This window comes from Poecilia mexicana, unplaced genomic scaffold (assembly GCF_051168715.1).
Source record: "Poecilia mexicana isolate PSO_F unplaced genomic scaffold, ASM5116871v1 scaffold_19, whole genome shotgun sequence".
NCBI lineage: Eukaryota > Metazoa > Chordata > Actinopteri > Cyprinodontiformes > Poeciliidae > Poecilia > Poecilia mexicana.
The window spans coordinates 18,299,775-18,324,778 of record NW_028263388.1 but is presented as its reverse complement, the minus strand read 5'-3'; the positions used below and the strand labels follow the sequence as shown (position 1 = coordinate 18,324,778).

General features: G+C 39.2%; 1 protein-coding gene across 3 annotated transcripts; it reads right to left on the bottom strand.

Annotated features, from left to right (window-relative positions):
• Positions 1-253: 253 nt before the first annotated feature.
• rnf157 (ring finger protein 157) lies at positions 254-25,004 on the bottom strand. Of its 3 annotated transcripts, none has more exons than XM_015003071.2 (19): positions 23,713-25,004; positions 20,944-21,062; positions 16,704-16,792; positions 15,678-15,827; positions 14,788-14,905; positions 14,630-14,696; positions 14,480-14,523; positions 13,568-13,615; positions 13,366-13,437; positions 13,062-13,221; positions 12,689-12,801; positions 12,373-12,608; positions 11,696-11,798; positions 11,462-11,570; positions 8,666-8,883; positions 8,516-8,578; positions 8,379-8,427; positions 4,898-5,008; positions 254-2,094 (listed from the first exon to the last, which is right to left on the bottom strand). In XM_015003071.2, the coding sequence occupies exons 1-19, from the start codon at positions 23,798-23,800 to the stop codon at positions 1,946-1,948; spliced, it is 2,106 nt and encodes a 701-aa protein (XP_014858557.2). In that variant the 5' UTR covers positions 23,801-25,004; the 3' UTR covers positions 254-1,945. The 3 variants fall into 3 exon arrangements, with proteins under 3 accessions (XP_014858557.2, XP_014858560.2, XP_014858558.2); XM_015003074.2 differs by having other exon boundaries at positions 8,666-8,784; XM_015003072.2 differs by having other exon boundaries at positions 12,373-12,605.

Below are 25,004 nucleotides of genomic sequence, written 5' to 3'. Positions count from 1 at the left end.
TTGAAATGTCCTATACAAAGAAATTTGATTTATTCTGATTTCCAAGAAACAAATTTAGTCATCTACTTAAAATGAACAGAAATCAACAATAAAAATCAATCTGCATCATGAATCTATATAATATGTAGTTTCCACTTAATAAATGTACTTTTCAATTTTAATTTAATGACATGCATTTCCATTTGCAAGGTCAGTATCACTGAGACATTTCAGAAGAAAAAAATGAAAAGGACACAGAAAATCACTCGGGTCGTTTAGTTGCAAAATCTTTATTGTCTGTTTAAGTCTATTTCTCATTGTCACTCTAGAAAAGTGGGGTTTTGTGAATTTCCTGTGATATCATACTGAGACTGGTGCCAGAAAGCAGCTCTGTCTGCACATTCAGACTGTGATCACGTAACTGTTTGCAGCTGGGTTATAGTAGTGCAGAAGTCTTGACCTGAGCAGGCCAATAGAAACAGGGCGCCAACAATCGAAATGCAACACGACAGAAAGACATGGTACTGCTTCAGATTTGTGCAGTGGTCCATTATCAAGTCTACAGGAGGGTGCAGGCTGACCTAGACTAACATGCTTGCTTCTGTCATCACCTCATGCACCGGAAAGTGTCGTCTAGGAGTCTGCTAATAGTGCATCAATTGTAGATATTGTTCCTCTTGAGTTATCCGTTAAGTTTGCACGATTATGTAAACCTCTTTGTGAAATTTTCACATATTTTCATCCACATTCTAAGAAACAGCACAGTGTTCTGCAACAAATTAAAACACAAACGATTTGACAACAGGTGAATTATACATCAAAAGTTTTACAAAACCAAAAACAACTAAAGGCTCACAAACGAGAGGAGGAGGGCGGATCGGGAAGATTGGAGAGGTTGTTTCTGGGGGAGGACGAGGGTGGAGGAAAATCCTTGCTACATCATTTTCAAATGCCCTGCAGGAGGTTTTCCTCGCTGTGATTCCCTTCATAATGGCAACATCAAAGTAGGAGAAGACAATCAGAACATACTGAAAGGTTTGAAGTGCAAACACAGTCCGCTCTAAGAACTAGTGCAGGAGGTGAAAAGATGGAGGTGCAGGGTTGTTTTTTTTTTTTATTGCTTGGTCGTACTTGCTGTTGCACCGCATTAATACTGACATGCTAAAATGAAGGAGAGGATGGAGATGGAAGGTTGTGTGTATCAAAGTTTGGATTTATTTTCAGTTTAACTGAAGATTTAAAGTGTGAATGATCCCCTTTCAATGAAATCCACCGTCGCTGTTCTACATTCTACCTTATATGTCTGTTTCTCCAGGTTAATTTTGGCCACCATTTCTTGGCTCAGCCATCAAAAAATCTTCTTCTTCTTCTTCTAAATTTACATTCAGGAGTTTCTAAAGTGTGGCGAAGAATGGAAGGAAAATCGTGAAAAGCTGCATGCAAACGTTGAGAATGAAGGTCCCTGATCCGAAGCGAGGGGTCAGCGTCGTTTGACTCCAGTGAGAGATGATGTTTAGCGTCAAAGTGTCCCACCACTCACTCACAGCACAGTTTCTGACACAGAGGAAGAAGTTAGTAGTAATAAATCAGATTGCCGATCACAGTAGCCCCTGACTGTTTGGCTGGTAGATCAGTAGGAAGGAAGGAAGAAGGTAGAGAAAGAGGAGCAGCATGTATTTCTCTAAAGACACTAACACAATACAGAGCTCTCATTACAGGTAATAAATAAGAAAATAGCAGAAGGATAATCATTCCCAGATATAGTCACTGACAACGAAACGAGGGAAACACGTGGTAAAAGTGCACCAACAGTGTGAAATGTGATTCCTCTTCCTTCCTCGTTTTACTCCAGCCGGTTTCCAGCGGCGGCAGAAATCTTGAGACGGATGGTCGGGACCCACAGTCCAATGGGCGGGGCGGCGGCGGGGGGTAGGGGAGGCTGACTGGGGGGGGCGGTTTAGACTGGTTACACGATGAGCGGTCCGCGGCGGGGATGTCTGGGACTCTGGCCCTCCCTGTTCTCCGCCGCCTGCTCCGCCAGGTTAATGTTGCTGGTGGAGATGTGGTGGGAGAGCGGATCGAGAGCAGGCCTGAAGCCCCCGAGATACATGAAGTCTGAAAAACAGAACGATTACTCCATCACCCAGTCATACTGTGCTGAATTTTCTTTCAATCTCTACACTAAATAATCAACGCAGACAGAACAGATTGAAGACTGTTAGAGGAAAAACCTATTTTAATTTCAAAGTAAACTGATTTCTCACAGGAGAAAAGGGTTTGAGTCTGCTGCATAATTTAACCTGAACATTCCCTTCTGCACCACTACAAATGAGCCTTGCATTACAACGACGCAAGAAGACGCAAATATACAACCGTTATTTTAGTAATCAATTATTCTAATGATTCATCAATTAATCAGATAAAAAAAACTGAAATATTCTGCAGATTTTATATTTAGCCACTTTTTTTCAGAATTAGATGTAATATAAAAAATGCAAATAAACATTTTTTATATCATCGTAATGAAATAAGCATTTCATTACCTAACACGCATCAACATAGCATTCCTTTAATGTTTGCTTGATCATTTGTACCAAGGAATGCATCTGCAGCTAAAAATACTTTTAACATGTTAGAAGTGCTTGACTTAACATCTACACAGTGTGGGACTGATTTGTTGATTATTTGTTGGAATTCCCGATCAATAACTGGACAGCAAAACCTGCCTTAGCTTTTTTTTTTTTTTAGCTTGTATACTCCAGTAAACGATTAATCAATTACTAAATTAGACTACGATAATTTCAATACTTGATTTATCACGACTAGTTTGATTAATTGTTTCAGGTTCAGTCATGTGGCAAATGCTACAAAGTCAATGCGAGCGCTACTTAAATGGTGGCGTTGCTTCAACTCACACTACGTTATCAACATAAAGCGTGGCGTTTGCATCAAGATGCAGCAGAAAACTGTGAATTTTACATTTTCCACCCTATTAAACACATGCTACACATTATGGGAGCACATTAAAGACACATGTTTTATCCACATTTAGACCCACACTGTGCAACTGTTTGTTAAAATCACTTTTATCAGTTGGTACAGCATATCCTTTAATTTCTTTACCTAGTAAAGATAGAAAAGTAAGTATGTTTTGATTGTAAATAGATTAAAAAAAACACCTAAAATTGCTTTCATTACTTTATAAAACCACCTTTTACAGTTGAATTGGATGATGGAGACCTGCAAACTATTTTGAAAAGCTAAAATCAGGTTAAAATGTGAAAAAGTCCCACGGTTGTGACTATCACTCATATTACAATTTTGTTTCTATGTACAAATAGGAAAAATAAAACTCCAAAATCCCCCTGATGTTTAATCCTTCATCTAACCATGACTCCATACCTAGTCCTCAATGTGCACTGGGCACGAATCCTCATCTGTCCATCCGAAAGAGAGCCAAAGAGGAAATAAAGATGGCGAAGAAGAGACAGAGAGATGGGGGGGGAGGCAGGAGAGGAAACAATGTTCAGGAAAAAACAGAAGAGGATGAGAACAATGATGGCAGGATCGAGAAGGAGAGAAACAGAGAAATAACAGAACTTTTACGACACACAAGTAGGAAACATGTCACAGCGTTCAGCATAAAACATCATCGTGGGGATGAGGGGAATCTGGGAGCTCGAGAGCGGAAGGGTTGAAAATCAAGAAAGATGCAAAGCTGAAGGTTTTGGGGAAGTTTGAACTCGTACAGTGCAAATCAAAATTTGTGTTTAAGGAAAAAATCATATTTAATCCATATAGCAGCTGAAACAGAGCCAACAGAAATGCTATTGTTTTACATTATATTGGCCTAGACAATCACGGAGAAGACTCATAAGTTGAAAGGTTAAGCAGACTTTTCTTTTTTAATCAAGCAGGCGCTACATAGATTGTTGCAACCCACTATAATGAAGGAAAGTTCAGTGGAAGGAAAAACTGCTGTATAAAAAGGTGTGCTGGCAGCAGCTTTCAGTTGAAAGTAGATTTTTAAAAGTTTACTGGAGATTTAAAAGGCTGAGTCGGAGCTTCGACAGTAGGAACTGGGCAACAACTGTCACATTACTTGTATTAGGCCACTTACACAACATCAGAAGAGTCTGAACTGACCAAACTTTTTGAAAGTAGTGTATTTTTTTACATTCCACTTGAAAATCAAACTGAATGCCTTCATGGCACGCTGCACTGCTGCAGTAATTCATGCAAAAGGAGCCCGAACGGAGTGTTTCATCCATATACTACACATTATTTTCAGAAAACCAACATTTGTGTTCACTTTTTATTTGTTATTGTAATTTCTGATCATTGGCTGTAAACATTGCACTTGTAAACTAAGTCAGACTCCAACCAAGAACCCTCAGCTCTTCTAACAGGAGGGTTGGGGGAAAGAATGGAGGGGTCAGAATGATGGATGACAACGGGATGTGCAGATGTTTTTGCAAAGCGGCTCAGAGCTGGCAGACACCGAACATGAATCACCGAGAAATACCAGTTTCACTCACACACACACATACACGCACACAATTTCATACAATTTGTTTTTTAATGATTGCATGCGGAAATCGCTCATCGGACACCCGACAGATGCTCCCGCTCACAACCACACAGGGCTTCGGCTCAAAGGAAGAGGAAGGAAACAGTGCACAGCGAATCAGTACTGGGAAAATGAATTACTAGAGTAACCACAACACCGACGGATAGGGATGAAGAGAAGAAGTAAGGCACTAGATCTTCATGCTTTGCTATAAAACCCCTCTTAGTAACTTCCTTTTTATTTAAAGTTTACACTTTTGACTGCGGCTGCCGAGTCATGCACTTCTCACTTTTCCTTTCCTCTATCCTCAAGCTCTCATTGGTCCATGTTCGACAGGTTGCCACTCACCGGCGAATCGGCTGTCGGGAGCCTGCTCATTATCCAACCCCAAAGAGGGCGTGTCACAGTGGGCGACGCCCTGATTGTTATTGGCCAACTCTGGACACCTGCTCCGCCCACCTGCAAGCGAGGGCAAAGGTCAAACAAGAGCAGCCAGGCACAGCGTGAGGGGGGGTGGAGGTGGGAGGGAAGAGGGGTGAGACGAGCAGGAAGGAGGAGGAGGCCGAGGAGGAGGAGGGAGGAGGAACGAGGCCATGCTGGAGTGGAGAATGATTAAACAACAATCAGAAGAATATCTGGTGAATATGGAAACTGGAGATAAGCTACAAATCTAAAAGCCATCTTTAGAAGGTTTTCTGCTAAATGATCACAGGGTGTGGACTCAGTTTAGACCAAATGTGTTTTAAGTTTGGCCTTCTGCTTCACACTCTACATATATCAGCAACTTTCCTCTATGACAGGAAAAACAAAGCATTTACACTCTAAAATGGATCTCATAATGTATCCAATGGGTGTCAGATGTAATTAGAACAAGAAAATGTATGAATATGATGCAATATGGAAACACATTACTGACAAAACAGAACAGGAGCTGACCGTTTTCTGACTAAACATTCAAATCAGATTGAAAGTTTTAAGCACCATTTCCTTCTACTTTATTTCTCTCTGGTCAAATAGTTTTAACATTCAACCCAGGGCTTGAAATATTATATTGGTTGAATAAAATAATGTGTCATTTTTTCCCCCTTTAAAGATAAAACCGACAGCTCTTCCAAGAAAAGTGATTCCTTTTTTACAGAGGTTTTACTTTGAAATAATTTGGACAAAACAAGAAATGTGTGAGAGATAGTCTGCAGACCAGAGTTAATCAATGTACAACTTGATTAATGGGAAAACTGAAAACCTGTGTTTTTTAAGCACTAAACTCCTCAGAGTGGATGGTGTTCCTAAGTGAGGACTCAATATCAGCAATTTTCAATAACAATAAATAGATGTAAGTGGCTTTATTTAAAATGTATTTTCCACAACATGCTGAGTCATGCCTGTGATTAATTAGGGGTGTGAGACAACCAGAAGATTTTATTTGTTTTTTTCTTATCTCTCGCTACTAAACACTTAAGATTTTAATTAAACACAATAGTCAGATTTTCTCAGAGAAGTCATAAGGAAAGTGCTCTAGACCTACATCATGTGAAGGCTTCTGGTTTAGAAAAATGTGTCTTTTTTTTCAGAAACAGCTGCAGAACCCAGTAAAAGTCAGTGAATATTTGTAGCTTAAAAAGTGTAAAAAACCCAATTTGTTCTCGCCCTGAATGGTGACCATGGACACACCTATGAATATGAAACTGAGCATGAATTCACAGCCTTTAAACAAACATCCTCAGTTTATTGTCTCTATTGACTTTACATAAGTCCTCACAAGTTGACTAAGGTTACAGTGTTTCTGTCCATTTTCCAAAACCAATGGGAAGCATTCAGGATTTATCTGCAAGAACTCACATAGATGCGCACACACACACACACACACACACACACACACACACACACACACACACACACACACACACACACACACACACGTGATTTCAAATCCACATGTTCTCTTACAGGCTGCACAGGTGCACTCAACCTGGAAGGTCATTAGGTCCCAACAAACACCCACAAAAAATACCATTTACAGAGAAGCTAATTTACATAAACATGTTTTATGCTGTCAGTTTGACAGCTAACCTCGTTATGTTTGCATTAAACTCCACGAACCCCCCGACTCACGCCCACCGTTTGACTAACCTTCAGTCGCTCACTGTCCTCACTCACAAACACACACAAACAAGGAGCAGTTTTCTGATTAAACACTGAAATAAAAAACATATTCCACCTTTGTTACACATAAAAAAAATATATGTAGCACAGAGAGCTAGAAGAAGAAAAATCCAATGGATGAATTAATCTTTACTTTTATATATATAATTTTTAAGAAATTTTAATATAATTCTGTTATCCATAATTATATAAATGTGTCAGTAATTTGCAAAACAAATGATAAACGTGAAATCCATGTCATTTCAGAATGTATTTAATTCACTACATGCCTCCTCTGCAATAATTCACCATAAAATAATTCAAATTATTACTGTGTTTTAACGTTAGATGTACAGCAAGCTCACTTCAGAGCAATCAAGTTGACTGGAGCCGTGTTGGGCCCGCCCACTGACATTGTCGGATGGATACAATAGATCGTCTGCTGCCCACCATTAAATAAATGAATCATTATTCATTTATTTATTCAATAATGAAATGAATATAAATACTTTTTGTAAATACAATAATTAAAAGAAAACAATCTGTGACAAACTGAGGAAGCATTCACACCAGCCAGGTTTGGTCCACTTTAAATTATCTCTAGTTCATTTGCCTGGAAAGTCCGGTTCGTTTGGGGAAGTGTGAATGCGCAATCCAACTATGATCTGCCTAAAAACCCACATCTCAGTGCGGTTAAAATGAACTCTTACATGGTTCGAATGTGTATGTGAACACCAAGTGGACCAGAAAATGCTCCAAAAGCAGGAAGCAGACTCTAGTGCAGTGCATTCTGGGTAAATACAACCAAAAACACCTCTGTGTGTAGAGCTAGCAGAAAAATTGCTGTTGGTCTTTTGCCAAAGACAAAAAAGAAATCCTACAACTGCTAAAATCCAAACTCATCCGTTTTTGTTTACATTTTGTGAAGAAGGAAGTTGCCCTTAGTGTCTTCTTCAGAGGTCTTCATGTTGTTTCCTTCAATGGTTCTTGGAGCAGCGCCTCCACAGGTGAGCGGAGGAACACATTTTTCAAAGGGTTTGGATCATATGACACAGTGCATTGTGAAAGCAAACCACACCAAATGAAAATGCAACAGATGTTTCAATTTTGGTCCTCAATCAAACACGTGTGAAAACACCCTAGTTTATCTGGGTGTTTATTTAAATTTTTAAACAAAAATGGTGGCACTTTTGTCCCTCCATAATCATGAAGATGCAGAACAAAGAAAAAAAGCAAGACAGCAGACTTAATGATAACCATTAGTTATCATTATGGAAACCTAAAGCAGCCCTTTTGTCCCTTTTTAACCCTGTTAGAATCAATTTGATTTAAATATAATCAGGGATTAAATTGATTGTTGTTTTTAGCATGAAAACCACGATCAAAGCAAGCGCTTATTGTGATTAAAATACCTAAATATTCACCCCAGTTCAGATGATTTAGACTTATTCAGACAAAACCATTGAATTGAAACATAGATAGCACCATCTAGAGGACAAACGATGCCACTGCAAGTACATTGTTTGTTTTCTCATTATTTTTAGAGATGCACAAGCAGGTCGGTTGTCCGGATGATTAAATATTTAATGAGAAGGAACATACGCTGTCTTCATGACTGAAGAGTAACAAATGCAGAGGGAGGTGAGCTGCTTTGGGGCAAAAGGTGAGGGATTAGTCTCATAGTTACCTTTCCCATTTGAAGGAGAGGAGCAATCCTCTTCTGTTACATCATTTCCCTGAAAGAAAACAAGAAAGCAAAATTCTGTAAAATGTGAAATTGAAAAGGAACTCAAGTGACTCTGCCTGTGTTTGTGTTACAGTGACCTCTGAATCCTGCTCCTCTACAGCCATAGAGTAATTGTGTCCCTTCGACTCCCTAGAAAACTCCTGAATAAAGGAAAAAGGGAAATCTCAAGATTCTTTCAGATAAGCAGGATCGTCATGCAGCCGTTTCTGTTCTCGTTTCGTACTCACCCCGTCCTGGTGCGGTGCAGCTCGGCTCTCCATGGAAGCGTCTCGGTCCTCCTCGCCGTCCACCTCGCCCACCTCGTCGGCCCCCGCAGGCTCCGCTTCGGCCCCGGCCAGGTAGGACCCTGACATGGAGGACATGGTGTCAGCACTGATGTGAGAGTGCTGCGAGTGGGACGAGGCCATGGACATTACTGACTGGGCCAGGCTGCTGCTCACCGGGTCTGATGGACAGAAGGAGATACAAGTGATGGACCTGCTCAAGATTTGGATGATTTTCTACTTTATATCCAGAGTATATTTAATTTAACCTCAACAAAAACAAGGATCTGTTCTTCCTCTCAACAGCAAACACAAAAAAATGCCTTGGTCCTCGAGGGATGTGCCTGGAGAACCTCCAAAGGGAGGCATCCAGATCAGATGCCTGGACCACCTTAACAGACTCCTTTTGATGCAGAGAAGCAGTGGCTCCACTATGAGCTCCCCCGGATCATGAAGACACTCACGCTCTCTCTTATAGTGTTTTCAGAACCTACGGGACCTGATAGTCCCGTAGGTTCTGTTCAAAACTGCAATGCTTGTTGCATTTTCTGTCGATGCAGTTCACTTTCACACTGCACTGTGACAAACGATCCAAACTAATTGAAAAACTTGTCTATCTCCTTGCCTCCTTGGCGCTGCACCAAGAACCACTGAAGAAAACAACCCAAAAGCCTCCAAAGAAGCTTCGTTCTTCACAAAATGTAAACAAAAATGAAGTGGTGTCAAATTTTTGCAGTGGAAGGATTTCTTTTATGTCTTTGGTAAAAGACCACAAGCAATTTTTCCCACTAGAGTTAGACCCTTGCATTTGTTTTGACTGGATTTACCCAGAATGCACTGTGCAATGGTTTGCTTCCTGCTTTTGGATCAGTCTCCAGTCTGCTTGCATCCACATATGCAGTCGCTTAAGAACCACACAAGAGTTCGCTTCAACTAAACCGAGATGCAGGTTTGTAGGTGGACTAGAGTTTGTAGAGTTCGATTGCACATTCATAACTCCCCAAGCGAACCCAGACTTTATAGGGAAACAGACTAGAGTTGGGTTAAAGCGGACTAAACAGAGCTGGTGTGAATGCACCATAAGGCTGAGTTCAGTCATCATACGGAGGAAGCTTTATCGATCCGTTTGTACAGCACAGGTCAAAACTTTGTTGTTCATGACCTCGTTCTGCCAATGTCACCTGTCATTACTGAATTGTTGTCCTGCTGTGATATTTTTAACGTCTGCCACAAAACCAGCTGACATTTAAAACCAATCATGGGGGAACATTGGTGCACCACATGATTCAGCAGCTTGTAAAACCACCTTTAGCAAATGACCTCTCATTTCCCATCTGATTTTAACAGCCTCTCTCATCTGCGTGAGGGAATTTTGACTCACTCCTCTTTGCAATGTTACTTCAGATCATGTCTTCACAGGTAGGTCTCTTAAGGTCCCACCGCAGTATTTTAAATAAGTTAAGGGCAGGATCGTTCCAGGACATCAAATCTTTAATTTTTCATCAATTCTGTTGTCCCTGGCTCTGCCTCTCTCATGCCTCATTCTAAGATTATCCTGAGAAATCTCTAATATAACTGTTCTTTACCGGGGGGTTTTCTACTACTTTCCAATTTGCGTTATTTTATGTAATTTCAACTGATAATTGTATGTTTTATTTTTTTTTTCTTTCCAAGGAAGCTACACCATCTCTGGCGTTCTGTTTGGATGTGGCACCTTCTTGATGGAGAGTATCGGCTGAGATAATGCTGGTAAAAAACTAAACCTTCTTCCTTTCCTGCTAAAGCTTTTCACTTTTCATTAAAAGTACTTGTACATCAGTTCTTCTGTTTCTTTTTGTCTTTCCGCTCTGTCTTCTCAAACCCCCAGTCGATTCTGATGAGCCAGACTCTACGTGGCGTTTCTTCCTGTTTAAGAGGATTTTCTCGTCACTGTTGCTACGTGCATATGCTCTGTATGAGGAATTGCTGTAAGGTCAACAACAACACAACTACAACAACTACTGCCGCTACATCCAGGAGGAGTGAATGGTGCAAGGTAATAACACGATCAAATCTGCCAGATAGAAAACTTTTAAGTAATTTGGATAAAGAACTGAGCTTACTGCACTGTTTGATAGGAGCCACTTGCAGAAAGAAACAACACAGTCAGAGCAGTAATTAAGCCAAAGTAAGACAAAAACATTTACATTTTGCATTTAAGAAGAAGGAAAAAATTTTTGTCTGCAAATATGTTCTACCCAGAACTCCTCAAGTGGCAAAGTTTTAGCTTAACATGGCTGAAATTCTCCTGTTAAATCTCCCATTAAGCACTTTTTGCGATGCAATTTTGAATTAAATTCTTGTTTTAATTGATAATTGATTTAATTAAATCAAGGGCGGAGCTTTTTACATGCTGATGCGAGAAGTACACTAAATAAAACATTTAAAACATTTCTTATTTTAAAATTTAAATGTAATTATTTATTTGTATAAAATATGCTTAAATGAAAATTCTGCAGGATGTGCTTGTATGCTTTTTTACCAGATTAATCAATTAATTGCCAGAGTAATCAATAGATTAATTGTCAACTAAAACAACTGATAACAACCTGTCACATGAAGACAGAGTTTTGCATAGCAACAATTTCTAAAATGTAAATTACTCTGATGAACAACAGATGTTTTGTTGTTATCAACTAAAGGTAATGATTTGAATGTTTCTGTTTGCCGGTTCAGGTTTAGAAAAGCTTGAGGCTGGAGTGTCTCTGTAGTTTTACCTACCTTCAGGGGAGGTGATGGTGGAGGACAGAGGGGTGCCGGTGCAGGGCGACTGATCGATGGCTCCCGATGAGGACAGGGTCAGGTTCTCGCTGTCTGGAGTCACTCCGCACTGGAAGACACAGCAGTGAGCTTACAGTGCTGCGTGATCCAATATTTAAAAAACACACAAGAGCAAAAGCGCAAACTCATGTTCCTCTCACATTCTTTATAAAACATGCAGACACAGAAACACACCTCCTGCTGGTCCACAGCCAGTTTGGGACGACACGTATCCGATTCACTGCAAGATTTCTCGTCCTCCTCTTCCGGAAGCACAGAGGAATTCTGGGAAAGTGATCTAAAATAAACAAAGTTGCATCAGATTCTGAATATTTTCTTTTCATTACATGAGATATATGTGATGACCTAAAATGGCAGTACAAGCTTTGCCCTTTTTGTACATTTTTTCTCCTGGATTTTAAGATTCATACTTGTTTTAGAAAAGAAAGAAAAATCAACTAAAGGAATGGATGTAGGAGGCAAATGATGAAGGGGATAAGCAAGAGAGGAACAATGGAAGAAAGGGAGAAAGGATGCGATATGGGCTGCAGTTGATAGATTTCTCCATCGTTATTTTTTCCTTTTCCATATTTATCCAGACATGAAAAATACTTAAATCAAAATCCAGACTTTGTCAGTCTGCATAGGAATACTGTTATACACAGTTTTTGGAAACACGTTAAATTAATATATATTAGTTTTTCTCCTGCATAAATTTTCTAAATTTTTCTTTATAATGGTCTTCTTGCTGGCCTGAATTCCAACAACTCTGCAACAAGGTTTGTTTTTACTGAACTGCATCTTCTGACGAATTTGACTGAAGATGTCTTAAAGATCTGAACGATAAAGATTCAGGTTTTTAATCGACTCACTTTGAGCCACTCTTTTTTAGCTTTAATCCCTGACTGGAGTTGGACTGGTCGAGAGGCGAGAGGGATCGGGTCGGCGCTGGGTGGGGCTCGCTGCTGTACGGCGGCAGCACCCCGGTGACGTGGCTGGGACCCGAATGGAGAGGAGGAGGAACCACCGAGGACGTGTTCAGAGGGCCGTTCAGCGCCTCCAGGAGAGAAACGGCCTCGTAGCCAGGCGGGATATGCTCGGACGCCTGCTGCAAGAACACCAGGGAGGTTAGCTAGAAGCGTAGGACATGGATATTATTTCCTTCTTCCTGTTCCAGCGGCGCCTCACCGAATGTTCCTCCGAGTCCGACGTCTGGGAGGTGATGACGGGGTTAAAGCTGGTGGGCGACAGAGGACTGAGCTTCTTCCTCATTGCTCGAATTTGCAGCAGAGCTCTAAAGGCTAACAGGAAAATAAAAACAATACAACAATAACGTCAAAAATGCATGCAAACTAAGCAACAAAACTGCGTTTCTGTAAAGTTGATCAAATAGTCTCCCAAACCCAAAGATTTTGTCAGAAATTAACAAATTGGTTATATATCTATAGATATCTGTCAAATGCAATTTGAATTCTTGCAATAAAATAAAAAGCTGATTGAATTTTGAAGTTTGCCAGTTGATGCCGCTTTCTTGAAAAAGCATTTAGCGAGGTAAACTCACGCAGCCTGCAGATAGGGCAGCAGTTTGCTTGGTAGCGCAGCGTGTCTGCGCAGGCGTTGCAGAGACACAAGTGCCTGCACGGGAGGATGAGGGTGTCTCGCACATCAGACAAGCACACTACGCACTCGGCGCTGTTGTCGCTGATCTCGTCGTCAGCCACCTGCAGGCAAAAAAAAAAAAAAAGAGAGAGACTTTTAAAAGAGCCGTCCTAACAAAGTAGACAGCTACGCTAATTTGTTGTATTTTTCTGCCATGTCATTTCAGATGAAAGACGGCTTAATTCTTTTTGTCTTTTTATTTCCACCTTTGATTCCTGACTGTTGTATTTATTCTCGATCCCATAGATCTCCTGCAGCAGGTAGCTAACTCCGTCCACCTGGGAAAAGAAACACAATAAAGTCAGACGTTCTCAAGGGTCAAGCATGAACAGGAACTTATATTTTGTATTAAAAAACAGCAACACAATAAGAGGAAGGAAGGGAGGAGAAAAAAACAAGCATATTCACCACTTGCTTCTGCTTCAGAGGTTTTACACAGTAACTCCCATCCATATGCTGAAAACATGGCAAAGAATTGTGTTAATTTAAAAGAGTTTGTTGCTGTTACAGTGCAGGGTTCCTACGTTTTTCCTTCAGTAAAATTCAAGCACTTTTCAGACATTTTCTAGGTAAGATGCCAAACTTTTCCAGCACCACACTTTGGAGTTAAAAATATTATTTATTACTGTTATTAATAACATCTTGCAATAGTATTTTACACTCTACAGCAGAGACAAGGTAAACTAAAATACAACAAAACTATATGTTTAGAAATGTCTCTCTAACACACACCCGATACAGGCCCGACAGCAAAACACTAATTTAACAAAAAGTCCTGAAATAACATATAAAATATAAGTCACTGAGCCATTAGGAATAATAAATATTCATTACAACGAAACAATCCAAACAGATTGTGTTCAGGTAAATGACCTTCCTGCTCTGTTTAAACACAATATACAAAAGAAGTGACACAAAAAAGTCTCTGCAAATACAAATAATTGTGGTAATTCTAACAGACCTAATACAAGAAAAGCTTACTCCGATTTAACTTCAGGCAGTGAAAATAAAATATGAAAATAAAATAGAAAATATATTTAACACATCTAATGTCTTTTCACTAGGTGTGTTAAAATATCTGGTTTCAGCTCCAAATAACGTTTAACAAATCAAACATTTGATTGCACTTTATTACAAAACTGTGCAGTTTTGAATATTAAGCACTTTCCAAACCTTGAAAACAACTGACTGAAATTCTTTTCGAGGATTTCAAGCACCCAGACATTGGAAAACTGGAAATCAAAAGCCTATTTTTAGCTGTCAGAGCATTATGTTCCTGCAGCCTCACTGGTTCTGACTCATAAAACAGCCTGGCTTTACCTTTTCAAACGTAGCCAGTAGGATGTGAGAGTGGCCCAAATGTTCTGGAAAGACAAAACGCAGCGGATCGCCTTAGCTTCAAATTCTGCTGCAGTGCTTTTCACGCCACCCATCACGCATCAAGGTAAGATGCTTGATAGAGCGTCTTACCTTCTCCCTCGTCTACGACAGCCTGGACGACCATGGGGAAGATCTCCTTGTCCATATCAAACAGCAGCTGAGGAGAGGGAGCATTTGTTATTCTGCACAGGCCGCCTTCCCACTCCTGCAGATTCACACGAGCCTGTTTTCAGTATGAGGCGGATTACCTCCTCGTCCGCCCATTCGCTGAGGTTGACGGTGTGCGAGGGCAGACAGAACTGTTGGCAAACTCCCCTCTTAAAATGCACCGTTTCCGACTGCAGAGAGCTGTCCTGTGGCAGGTAACTGCAAGGGGGCAGAAAGAGGAGGACCAACGGGTCAGCAGGAAGAAAAACTCACTGCTTCTGTACACTGAAGCTGCTAAATAAGCCATCGGGTTGCATGAACGTCCTAGAAACTCTGCGTAAATGCATTTCCATCAAAGGAGGGAAAGATGCATTTAAGGGATTTTACTTCTATATGTCAAGAGGAGATTAGGAAACACCCGCCTACGTTTGGACGAAAATCAAAGACGGCTCTTTATGCCAAATATGCAAACGCCTACACTCAGAACAAGAGGGAGAACGTTCTCAAGCAAAGCTGGACCTGGTTGGCAGAACATGCATGAATATGAAAATCTAAAGATGGCACCGTTCTGCCAATGTTAAGCTAAATGTATGTTTCACAGTTTATTAATGACTCGACTACCTTTGATCCTTTCTAGCGCAGAGTAAAAACATAAATAGACGGATTTAATTTGGATAATTCAACATGAAACAGTTTGTGACAATTGAATTAAAAAGTGAAAAATTGAAATGTTTTTGAAGCATTTAGAATTAGATGTCAACATAAGAATAAATCAAACTTGGACTCCACTAAAACTCATTCTTAAGTGTCTTGTTTTGCGAGCTGAATGTATCAATGCAGTCCAAATTGCAGACCTGTTTGTCTTTTGGGTTTTTTCAGTTGAACACATAAAGCTAAAAATATTTAATGGCTTTGTAAAAAGAAAAGCTGAAGCAGGTCTGTTGCAGAGCATCATCATCAGCTCCCCTGAAACACACACACTGTTACTTACACTGGCACTCCGTTGTGAAACTCCTCTATGGCCTGGTAGTAAATGGTGATGGCAACCTGTGTGTCGGCGTCGAAGGTGAACTCTACGTTGTAGCACGCCCTGTTCTTTCCCGCCGCCTCGTCGCCTGGCAGCTTCAGGTCCTCACTACACCTGGACAAAGGTGGGAAAAGTGCAAAAATAAAAGTTACAAATGTCAAGACTAAGCCTGTCACAATAAGCAATAAATCAATTAATTGCATTGCAAATTAACATTTGCATGCTTGTTTGTTTAGTTTTTGCTTTTTAATATTATTGCGGAGTCGCTACTCAGAAAAATGCTGCAAACATTTGACACACAGTACAAAGTAGCTAGTTTGCACTTCGCAATCAATTTTATTTCTCGTTTTGTTTATTTAGTTTGGATATTTAAAATGTCTTCCAGTTCCAGTGTTAAGTGTTCTTTCGAAATTATAGTTCACTGATATTTGACAGGTGTACTTGCATTATTATGCCTTTGTCAATATATTATTTGAAGATGTTATCAATTATCGTTCATCACAATAATTTCTGGGACTATTTATTGCCCAGCATAATTTGTATTGTGACAGTGTAAGTAAGTGCCTCAACTCCTGCAGCAACAGGAGTTGATTATAGGGTTTAATTTGATTTGAAAATCAAATTAAACTCCAATAAAATAAATTTAAGTTTGTGGGTGTTTGTAAAAAATAAAAAATAAAAAATCAAAGGGTGTAAATACTGGGATTTAATTTGCAATATATAGTCATCAAAAAGAAACTAACAAAAAAGTCCATAGGGATGAAGAACAACATTTTGTCTTTAACATATTTATGTTAATGTGTATAAGTTCTGCTCTAAAACAAGTCAAACAGCTTGTGTTTACCTCTGAGTATCTGCATGTCAACATTACAGAAAAGCATGAATGATTCAACACAACCTCTAAAAATATCAGTTTTACTTCGGTCAACCCTGCTAAGAATAGCAAGGTTGACCAAACCCTGAACAAGTTGTTTAATGACATGTGCGTACCTCACGAGCCGCAGCGTATCCTTCCGAATGTTTATAAGGCTTCGTAGCGTCTTTACTGGTTCCTGAGGTGGAGGAGCTGCATACGGAAACTGAACACAAAACAGAAAACAAATTTTAGATGTAAAATACATGTTATGAGACAGAGGAGGGTGAGAACTTTGTTTTCTCCTAAGCCAGGCCAGCATTCTTCTTCTTGACCGCAGCAAATTCAGGGTTTGCACAATGACCTCTATCCGACTTAACCTCAACGCCGAAGGGCTTTAGGTGGTCAGCACAGACGCAGTTGGTGCTGACAAGTGCTGAGTCTGGGCTAAAAAAAAATGCTCAGATTGAGTCTTTTCAGGGACAAAGCTGACACTTCAAGTCAGCTTTTCTTTTTTTGTCTCTTCTGTTTCTGTACTAAACAGGACCAGAGTGTAGAAAAACATTCCAGGGTCAAACAGAGTTTCTTACAGCACTAAATTGGTCTTTGATAAGAAAACCACCTCTTCCAACTGGCTCCATTTATTTATTGACTTTGTGATTGACTTTAGCTACTAACAAAATGTAAAATTGGTATAAATACTATGGCAAGTCTTCACATACATAGTCTTGATATCAGCTAGAATATTTAACTTAAACCACAATGGCAAAACTTACTAAGTAGTAAGAATTTGTCCAACAAGTGTAAACTAGTAAACTAAAGCTTTTATACTCTTACTAGTTATTGGTGAACCTGAAGAATACCAAGTTACTAAAAGGGGTGGGTGATATGTGATATCTTTTTTATCACAATAAAATGTATCACAATATTTTGTGCTACTATTGTGATAACAAAAAAAATGTTTTCTTTTTTAGCCTACTGTGCAGCTGAGACAGCATAGTATAGCAATCACAAATAATGCTCTTGAAAAACATATCCAGTTGTAATATTCTTCTTTAGAACACAAGTGAAGAAGTGTGATTTGCATCACTGATTTGCATTAAATTTTACATTTATTGACATTTATTGATTCTCTCATTGAAAAAACAGTGGAGAAAATTGTAAAGATAAAAATCCTGACAATACGGACAGTTTTGTTATTCTTAAGACGTCATTATTTGGTATTTATCCTGATAACGACGGATCAAAATTCTCATCATGATAAGAAATTCATCACAATAAATGATAAATAATATGATAAATGCCCATCCCTAATGGCTAGAACAGCTTGCTAGTTCACTAAAAGCTCATTTTGGCCTGTTGCATAACTAGAAAATCCCACAATATGTGCTAATTAAATTATTGACACTTTTTAGCTGCACTAGTCAAAGTTCCTATACAATTTATATTTCAAAATTCAATACTTGCCCAGGGATGTGATGTTAAGTTACGAGTAACAGCTTTCTTTAACTATTAAAGCAAAGTATTGAATAAGTGTGAACAAATTTCAAACTGCAGTAGTGCTAAGAAGTTAAGAAACAGTAGGCAAAACTTCAAGGATATCAAATATTAACTCAAATGGCTTGCCGTAAAACTCCACACAGATCATTTATTTTGGATTCTGGTCTCTGGTTTCTTTCCCAGCAACTCTTTCTCTGTGTGTCTGCAGCCAAAAGCTGCTGAATGAGCGCGAGGGGAGAGCTGGGGTCGTTCGAGGATCTCGGGAGAAGAAACGTGCAGGATGTGGTCGGGATACCTCGACAGTACAACCCCTCATCTGAGCTCCCGTGTGTTTAAGGGTGTTTGTGTGGCTGAGAATAACGCCGTATTCAGCACTATTACACATCTGGGCTCAGCAGGAGTCACGCCTGCAAACCACACAAACAAACACACAGGAGCTGGTGCTGAAACGGGCCATTCACCAAAACCTCACAGGCAACCATGTACGTCACAAAACTCACAGTACAGCAACCTACAGCTCTGTTTTTGTTTTTAACACATTTTGACCAAGTTATTGCAATAACTGACATTGTGGCATTTGATCCAAACCTATTGGTGGGGAGAGCATGAATGTCTGCAGTGGTTTTGATGATAAAAAATAAAGTTCCCAACATTACGAGCAAATTAAAAAAAAACTTATCCTAACAATAAGTTACCGCAGTTCAACTGGTTATTTTATTTTTTGTCTGCGAATAATAGGATCTATGGCACAAAATCTCTGTTAGAGATCGTATTAGTGCTAATCTAAAGGCTTATTTCAAAGAACTTAATTTTGCCTGTAGACCAGAATGTTTAGACAAACTTACTTGTGAAAACACAAGAATTTCAAATACCTTTAAATTGGAACAATACAAACATGATTCGTGAATAGTTAAACCTTCTCTTTTTTTAAACTGATTTGTGAAACTAAAATTACTTTCTTAGAACTTGGGCAAAATGTTATGAAACCTTATTTGTTGTTTTCTTGTGAAGCTAAAATCTAAAATTGTACCATCTGGTCTTGTGAGATGAATGTGTAGTCTCGCTCTTGTTAAGTTCTTGTACTATGTTCATAGTCACACTAAGATAAAATTTACAGACTCGTCTTGCTAGTTTTATACGGCAACACAAACACGTCTTAAATTCATTTTATTTTTTGGCAGGAACCATTTTGATTTGGCTTTTTCACATCTCCTTTTACCCTGCAGTTACAGATTATGTAATGCATCATGAGTTTCTTTCTGTACATGTTCTCATTGTGAAAACAGTCACTAAACGGGTCACGTTTTAAATCTCTTGTAACATGCAGCTTTTGGACAAGTCTTCAATGTGTAATGTTCACTTGAACATTTACTCTCAGGTCATTTAACACTGACCATTTTCCAAACAGGCTGACCTGACATATAAAGCCAAAAATATCAGCAGGGGATGATAAAATCCATTCTGTGATAACAATGAGTCCAATGAGTCCAATTGTTCTATATCATCATAACATTGAGGAAGTAAACCTGTTCGTACTGACAAGGACGTAAAACATAAAAAAAACTTGATTTACTGATATTTTCAGATCTGCTGTAGACTTCCTAGTGTGCAGAGTATGTTGGTACCCAGAGGAGGTCAATGGCAGCAGTTTGTAAAATTGTTCTGAATGTTATGAAGCATCTTCTTCACTGCAGACTATACCCTAACAATTGCTTCCCTAAAATTATTGTTATTCCTTTTTGAAACGTCTAAGAGTTTACTTTTTATCAACCGCTCTGCAATTTCATTTGTTGTGGCGTAAAATCCATTTTCTTTTTGCGTCGTGTAAGAATGACTTTCGGAGAAACCCATAAATATAGCCTGAGCCATTGTCATACTTGTGGCGCCAGGGTGGTGCGGCAGACAGAAAGCAAAACTGCGGCTAAAGTCTGTGAAACCAAACACCATTATACAATGCTGGTAAAGCATTTAAAAAAGAAACCGCGTATGCAAAAAATAAAATTCAATTAAAAGAAAAAAACACCTACACTGAATCCTGTGAGCCCACAGAAGGATTATACACTCAGGAAATCAAGGGAAGACTGTTCGCCTAATTTTAGCCTCCGCAGTCAGAAACAGCAGAAGCACTGCTGAGATCGGTGCTGGGAGAGACGCATTTTTATATCAGCTTCAGCTCGTCTGTGTCATATTCTGCCTCTCCTCTGCAGGCAAGAGCGCGTTGACTGTGCAGCTCTCTTCAGTTTGACCTTCAGGCTCTTGATTGAGTTTGAACAAACTCTCCAGAGAATGTGTCGCCTGTCAGTCTCACTGCATATGGAGTCAGCAGATAATGATTAATTAGTTTATTGAGATGAAATAAATTTCAATCAGTGTTAATTGACTTTGAAGAAGTCAAAAAGTCAGCAACTCCCTTTGACATCACAGCAGGAACAAATCAATATGCTAGTCAGTACAGTGACTTTGCAGATATTAATACATAATTCTGACATTTTCTCTCATTAATGTGGAATTTAGCCAATATGAATAAATTTGGTTGTTCTAATAGACCTAAAAACAAAAGAAGTTTGGTCGGATTTAACTTCAGACAGAGGGAAAAAATAGATGTATATACATGCTAATATATTCAACTATTTATGAATACATTAGCTAACAGGGCTAAAATAGTGGTTCCCAAGCTTTCAAGGAACATGTTAAAAAACAGCGTCGCTTGACATTATTAGAAACAGATGTGCTTAAATGAAGAAAAAATAGTCATTAATAGCAAACGTGGTGAGGTGGTACTAACAAAAAGCCTGACAACCACAAATTAAGATAAAGCTAGACTGTTTTTCACTCAAAGTAGACTTTATAATTAATTGGCAGTATGAAGAAACTCACTGCTACTGGTCTGCTCCCCAGGAAGTTAAGATCTGTGTTTTCCCCAAACAGGTACCTCTCCGGATGGGTGGAGTCAAACTTCTCCCCTCCCATGATGAAGTGGTTGGCAAAGTAACTCCCTGCAAAAAGAGAATGAGAGAATCACTTTCAGACCAATTTGAAACAATACAAAATTAAAAAGGCATGATAAGAACATAAGTGACTTAGTTAGAGAGGGTGAAAATGTTCCTATTGTTTGGTTCGGGTTAGTTTTTGTGGTAAATAGATTGTGGCGTTGCAGTTCTTTAATAAACCATAAAATTCAAACCCATAAACCTTAAGGAATAACTATGAACTTAAATCCAAGGACAAACTATAGCCATGGTAAAAAAAAAAAAAAAAGATTAAAAAAAAAGCAAAAAGATTATGTCAATTGTCATGTCAGGATTGTTTTTTCTTAATTAATCCAAATTAAGACTACAGACTTTGCATGTACTACTTTTGACTCATCAATCCTTGGCAATTTTCAGCATTTTTTTTTTCTCTTTTTGTTGAACTGACACCATTGTCAGAAATCCCATACTGCTATAATTTACCAACTACAAAATGAAGGCAAAATGACAGAGTTTGTTCAAACAGCAACGCCTTCACATCTAAAGGGAGGTGTGCCTTCTTTTTATAGAGTTGGTGCTGTTCCAATGAAAAATTTATTTGATGTGAGAAAATTTGTTTAAAAGAACATGATATAAAAGACATGGTTCTATCAGTTGAAAAAGCAGATCCAATATGAGTCTAAACAGCCTAAAATACAGATTTATATTTTAGTCCCTTAATTAAATTATGAATTAAACTATATATAAAAAAGAAAATGAATCAGTCTTTGATGTAGAAAGATTAGAAAAAAGTCGGTAAGCAGCCTTTCAGATGTTTAGAAACTCAAGGTGGACAACAACTTTAATGGACATGTTGCTTTCTAATGACAGGTCAGGCTAATATCGTAAGACTGTAATGGTGGTTCATCGTCTCAACTCATGACAAGCAGCCAGCAAGTGAGGTTTCCACCTGGGAACAAAGTTATAGCTTCTCTCAGTGATAATTTTGCCACACAATGACAGCCATATCCACACTGGAGGGGGAAAAAAGCCTCGTTGACGAAGCCGCTTGTCTCTGCTCTTCATCACATTCTTATTATTTACAGCAGGTGGGAAAAGTGGCCTTGTCACCAGATCCCACAGACAGGAACTGGGGCCGACAGATCGGTTTCACTGGCTGCAGCCACCATCACCTTCTGCTTCAGGCTACCGATTCACCCAGCTGCCGTGGCAAAAGTGGCATCCACAAATCAACATTTATCCCTCTATCTTTCACTGCTTTGTTTTTGTTTTTTTTGAGAACACAATTATGCAATCAGGTTTACGAACAAATAGCATTCAACATTTATCTTTTGAGGTTTCAGACCTCTATTTGAGAGAAATGTCATGTTACTTTATGCCTGATGTAGCCTTAGCTCCGAAGAGTAATATCTTGACGTGTTCAGACGCGATCTCGTTTTTGAGGCTAAAATAGGATTAAACCTAAATCAGGGCGGAGAAGCTAAGCATGATGTGGCAAAGATAAAGAGCCACATGGCATTTCAACTGCTGTGCTGTTGTTTTTTTAATCGCATAATTCCTTCCAAAAGTATTCATTAAACTTTATTTTTCACATTAGAAACACAAACTTCAATGTCATCAATTCAATATTTGCATCATTCAATACCATTCATATTTGTTATGATGGACCAGCGCAAAGAAGTCCAGAATTGTGAACTGGAAGCATGGTTCTCCCTCCGCCATTTTCACAGTCACAAAGGGGTTGATTTGGGAGAATTTGTGTAATGTCAATGTCAAATTTATTTATATAGCACATTTAAAAACAACACTTGATCAAAGTGCTTTTCACCAACAATCATAAATCAAAAGATGGAATAAAATTGTTATAAAAAAATACCAGCAAAATCATACATTTTAAGTCTATTATTCCATATTTAGTAGAGCTTATCATTTACCAGTGACCTAAAAAGCACTGTCAGGAAGAATTGTATAAATTTCAACATTTTTAGTAAGATATGTCGTTATCGTAGAAATTTAGGTTTTATTAAAAATTGTTGATCCTCCTTATAAGTTAAAGAACCTGTGAGTAGGTTCAGGCTTCAAGTATTTAAATATTATGTTTGTGTATTGTGCTTTTTCTTCTTGTCAGCCTTTGCAAAATTTGATGTCCAAGATTTCAAGACAGTAAATGTCCCCTTTTTATTTATTCAAAATGAGTGATCCTAGTTTAATTTAAGGGCAGAGCCAGGAAGGAGTTATTCAAAAAAGACAAAAACAGAATGAATAAGTGAAATAATTAATGTTGCAACTTATCAAGGATTCTCATAAATTTATACATAACATTTATGCATATGCCATTATCTGACAAAGGTGGAATCCAATTTATATGAGTGGCCATTGCCCCCCTTTGCCCATCTCATGGTGACGCCACTGCTAGAAAAAAGTGAAAAGGGACAGTTTTTTGTCTTGCAGATATCTTACTCTTATTCATCTGGAAATAAACTAGAATAAGCTATTTAAGTCCTACGAATAATTTTAACTGAAACTGCAGCATTAATGGTTTAGGAGATGATGGTTTAGGATGTGCTCTGCAGGCCCGTTAGTTAACCAGGTTTATTGATGGAGCTCAGAATAAACCGTCTGCAGTGATCTTTGGAGCAGCAACCCACCCCAGGCCGACCTGTTGTTGTTGACTTACCAGATTTCGGCGGATAACGATACACCGAATTGGACGGAATATCCACTTCTTCCACGCCTATGTTCTGTCTGCTTGTTAAAGCTCCCATTTCCAGTCAAATAAAGACCACACGGCCGAACGGGCATAACACTTCAGGGTCGCTTTGTGCGCTGCGGCTCTTTATTCGCTATCATTTAATCCAGTTCATGCGGCCCCTGTTCATTTCTGTCGGCTCCGAGCCTCCGCCGTGAATGTGACCGTCCCGGGGATTAGTATAGTTGTTGTCTGGCTGCTTATCCCTTCTCTCTCTCTTTTTTTTTCTCTCTCTCGCTCCCAGGGTATGAGTGTTTTTTTTTTCTCTCTCCCTCTCTCTCTCTAACGAAAAAATAAATAAATAAAATAGTGGTAGCAGTCTCTTTAACAGATGGGAAGCGCTCTCATGGTGGACCAAAGCCAAAATCTCCGAGCCTATATCGCTTCTTCACCGGACAGTGTGTGGCAAAGAGTCGCTCTTCGACACCTCCGGCCCGGCTGAACGGTGACGATCATGTATCCTCCCCCCAACACACACACACTTCTTCCATCGGTGCTTGGCGTTGCTCGGTCCTGTCAGAGAGCCCTGTGGATCCCCATGACGTCACGCAGGCACAAATCCTGACCGTGGGTTTTTTTGCGCAGTCCCCCCTTTCTCTCTAGCAGCAGCTAGCGGCTAACGGCTGCTGCACTGCAGTAGGTGGCTCCGTGCCTAAAAACAGATGAGAGACGTTTAAAGCTCTCTAATCTAAGCCATCTGATCTTAAAACAAGAACAATAAGATAATTCAAAGCGCTTAGTTTTGCCAAACAATGAATTAAAAGACGCTAAAAATAGATGTCGTTTATAAAAAAGAAAAACTCCTGAGCTGCAGGTGGACGATGACCTCGATCGCTTTTATCTAGCTAAGTAAAACAAAGGCTCCGTAGAAATAGAGATCTACGGTTGTGGTTTACAATGGACTCCTGCTCAACAGAGGGCAATGTAACGGTTACAAGCAGTAAAGCACCAAAGGGTTAGCTGATTAGCCAATCAGAAGAGGCTAACACGGAGGAGCGTTGTTGCTGGTTAGTAACGACACGTCAGCACGTCCACCATGTTATGACTGGCAACTTCGTCTTGAGAGGTAGCAAAAAAGAAAATAAGTGTTTTCTCAATTGAAAAAAAAAACACACCAAATATTAAAATTAATTCAAATGAATTAATGAGTGATTGTTGAAACTTTAAGTCAATCCAAAAGAGGGCAATTAAGTGGACTGTACGCAGAGCCTTTTAGGGGT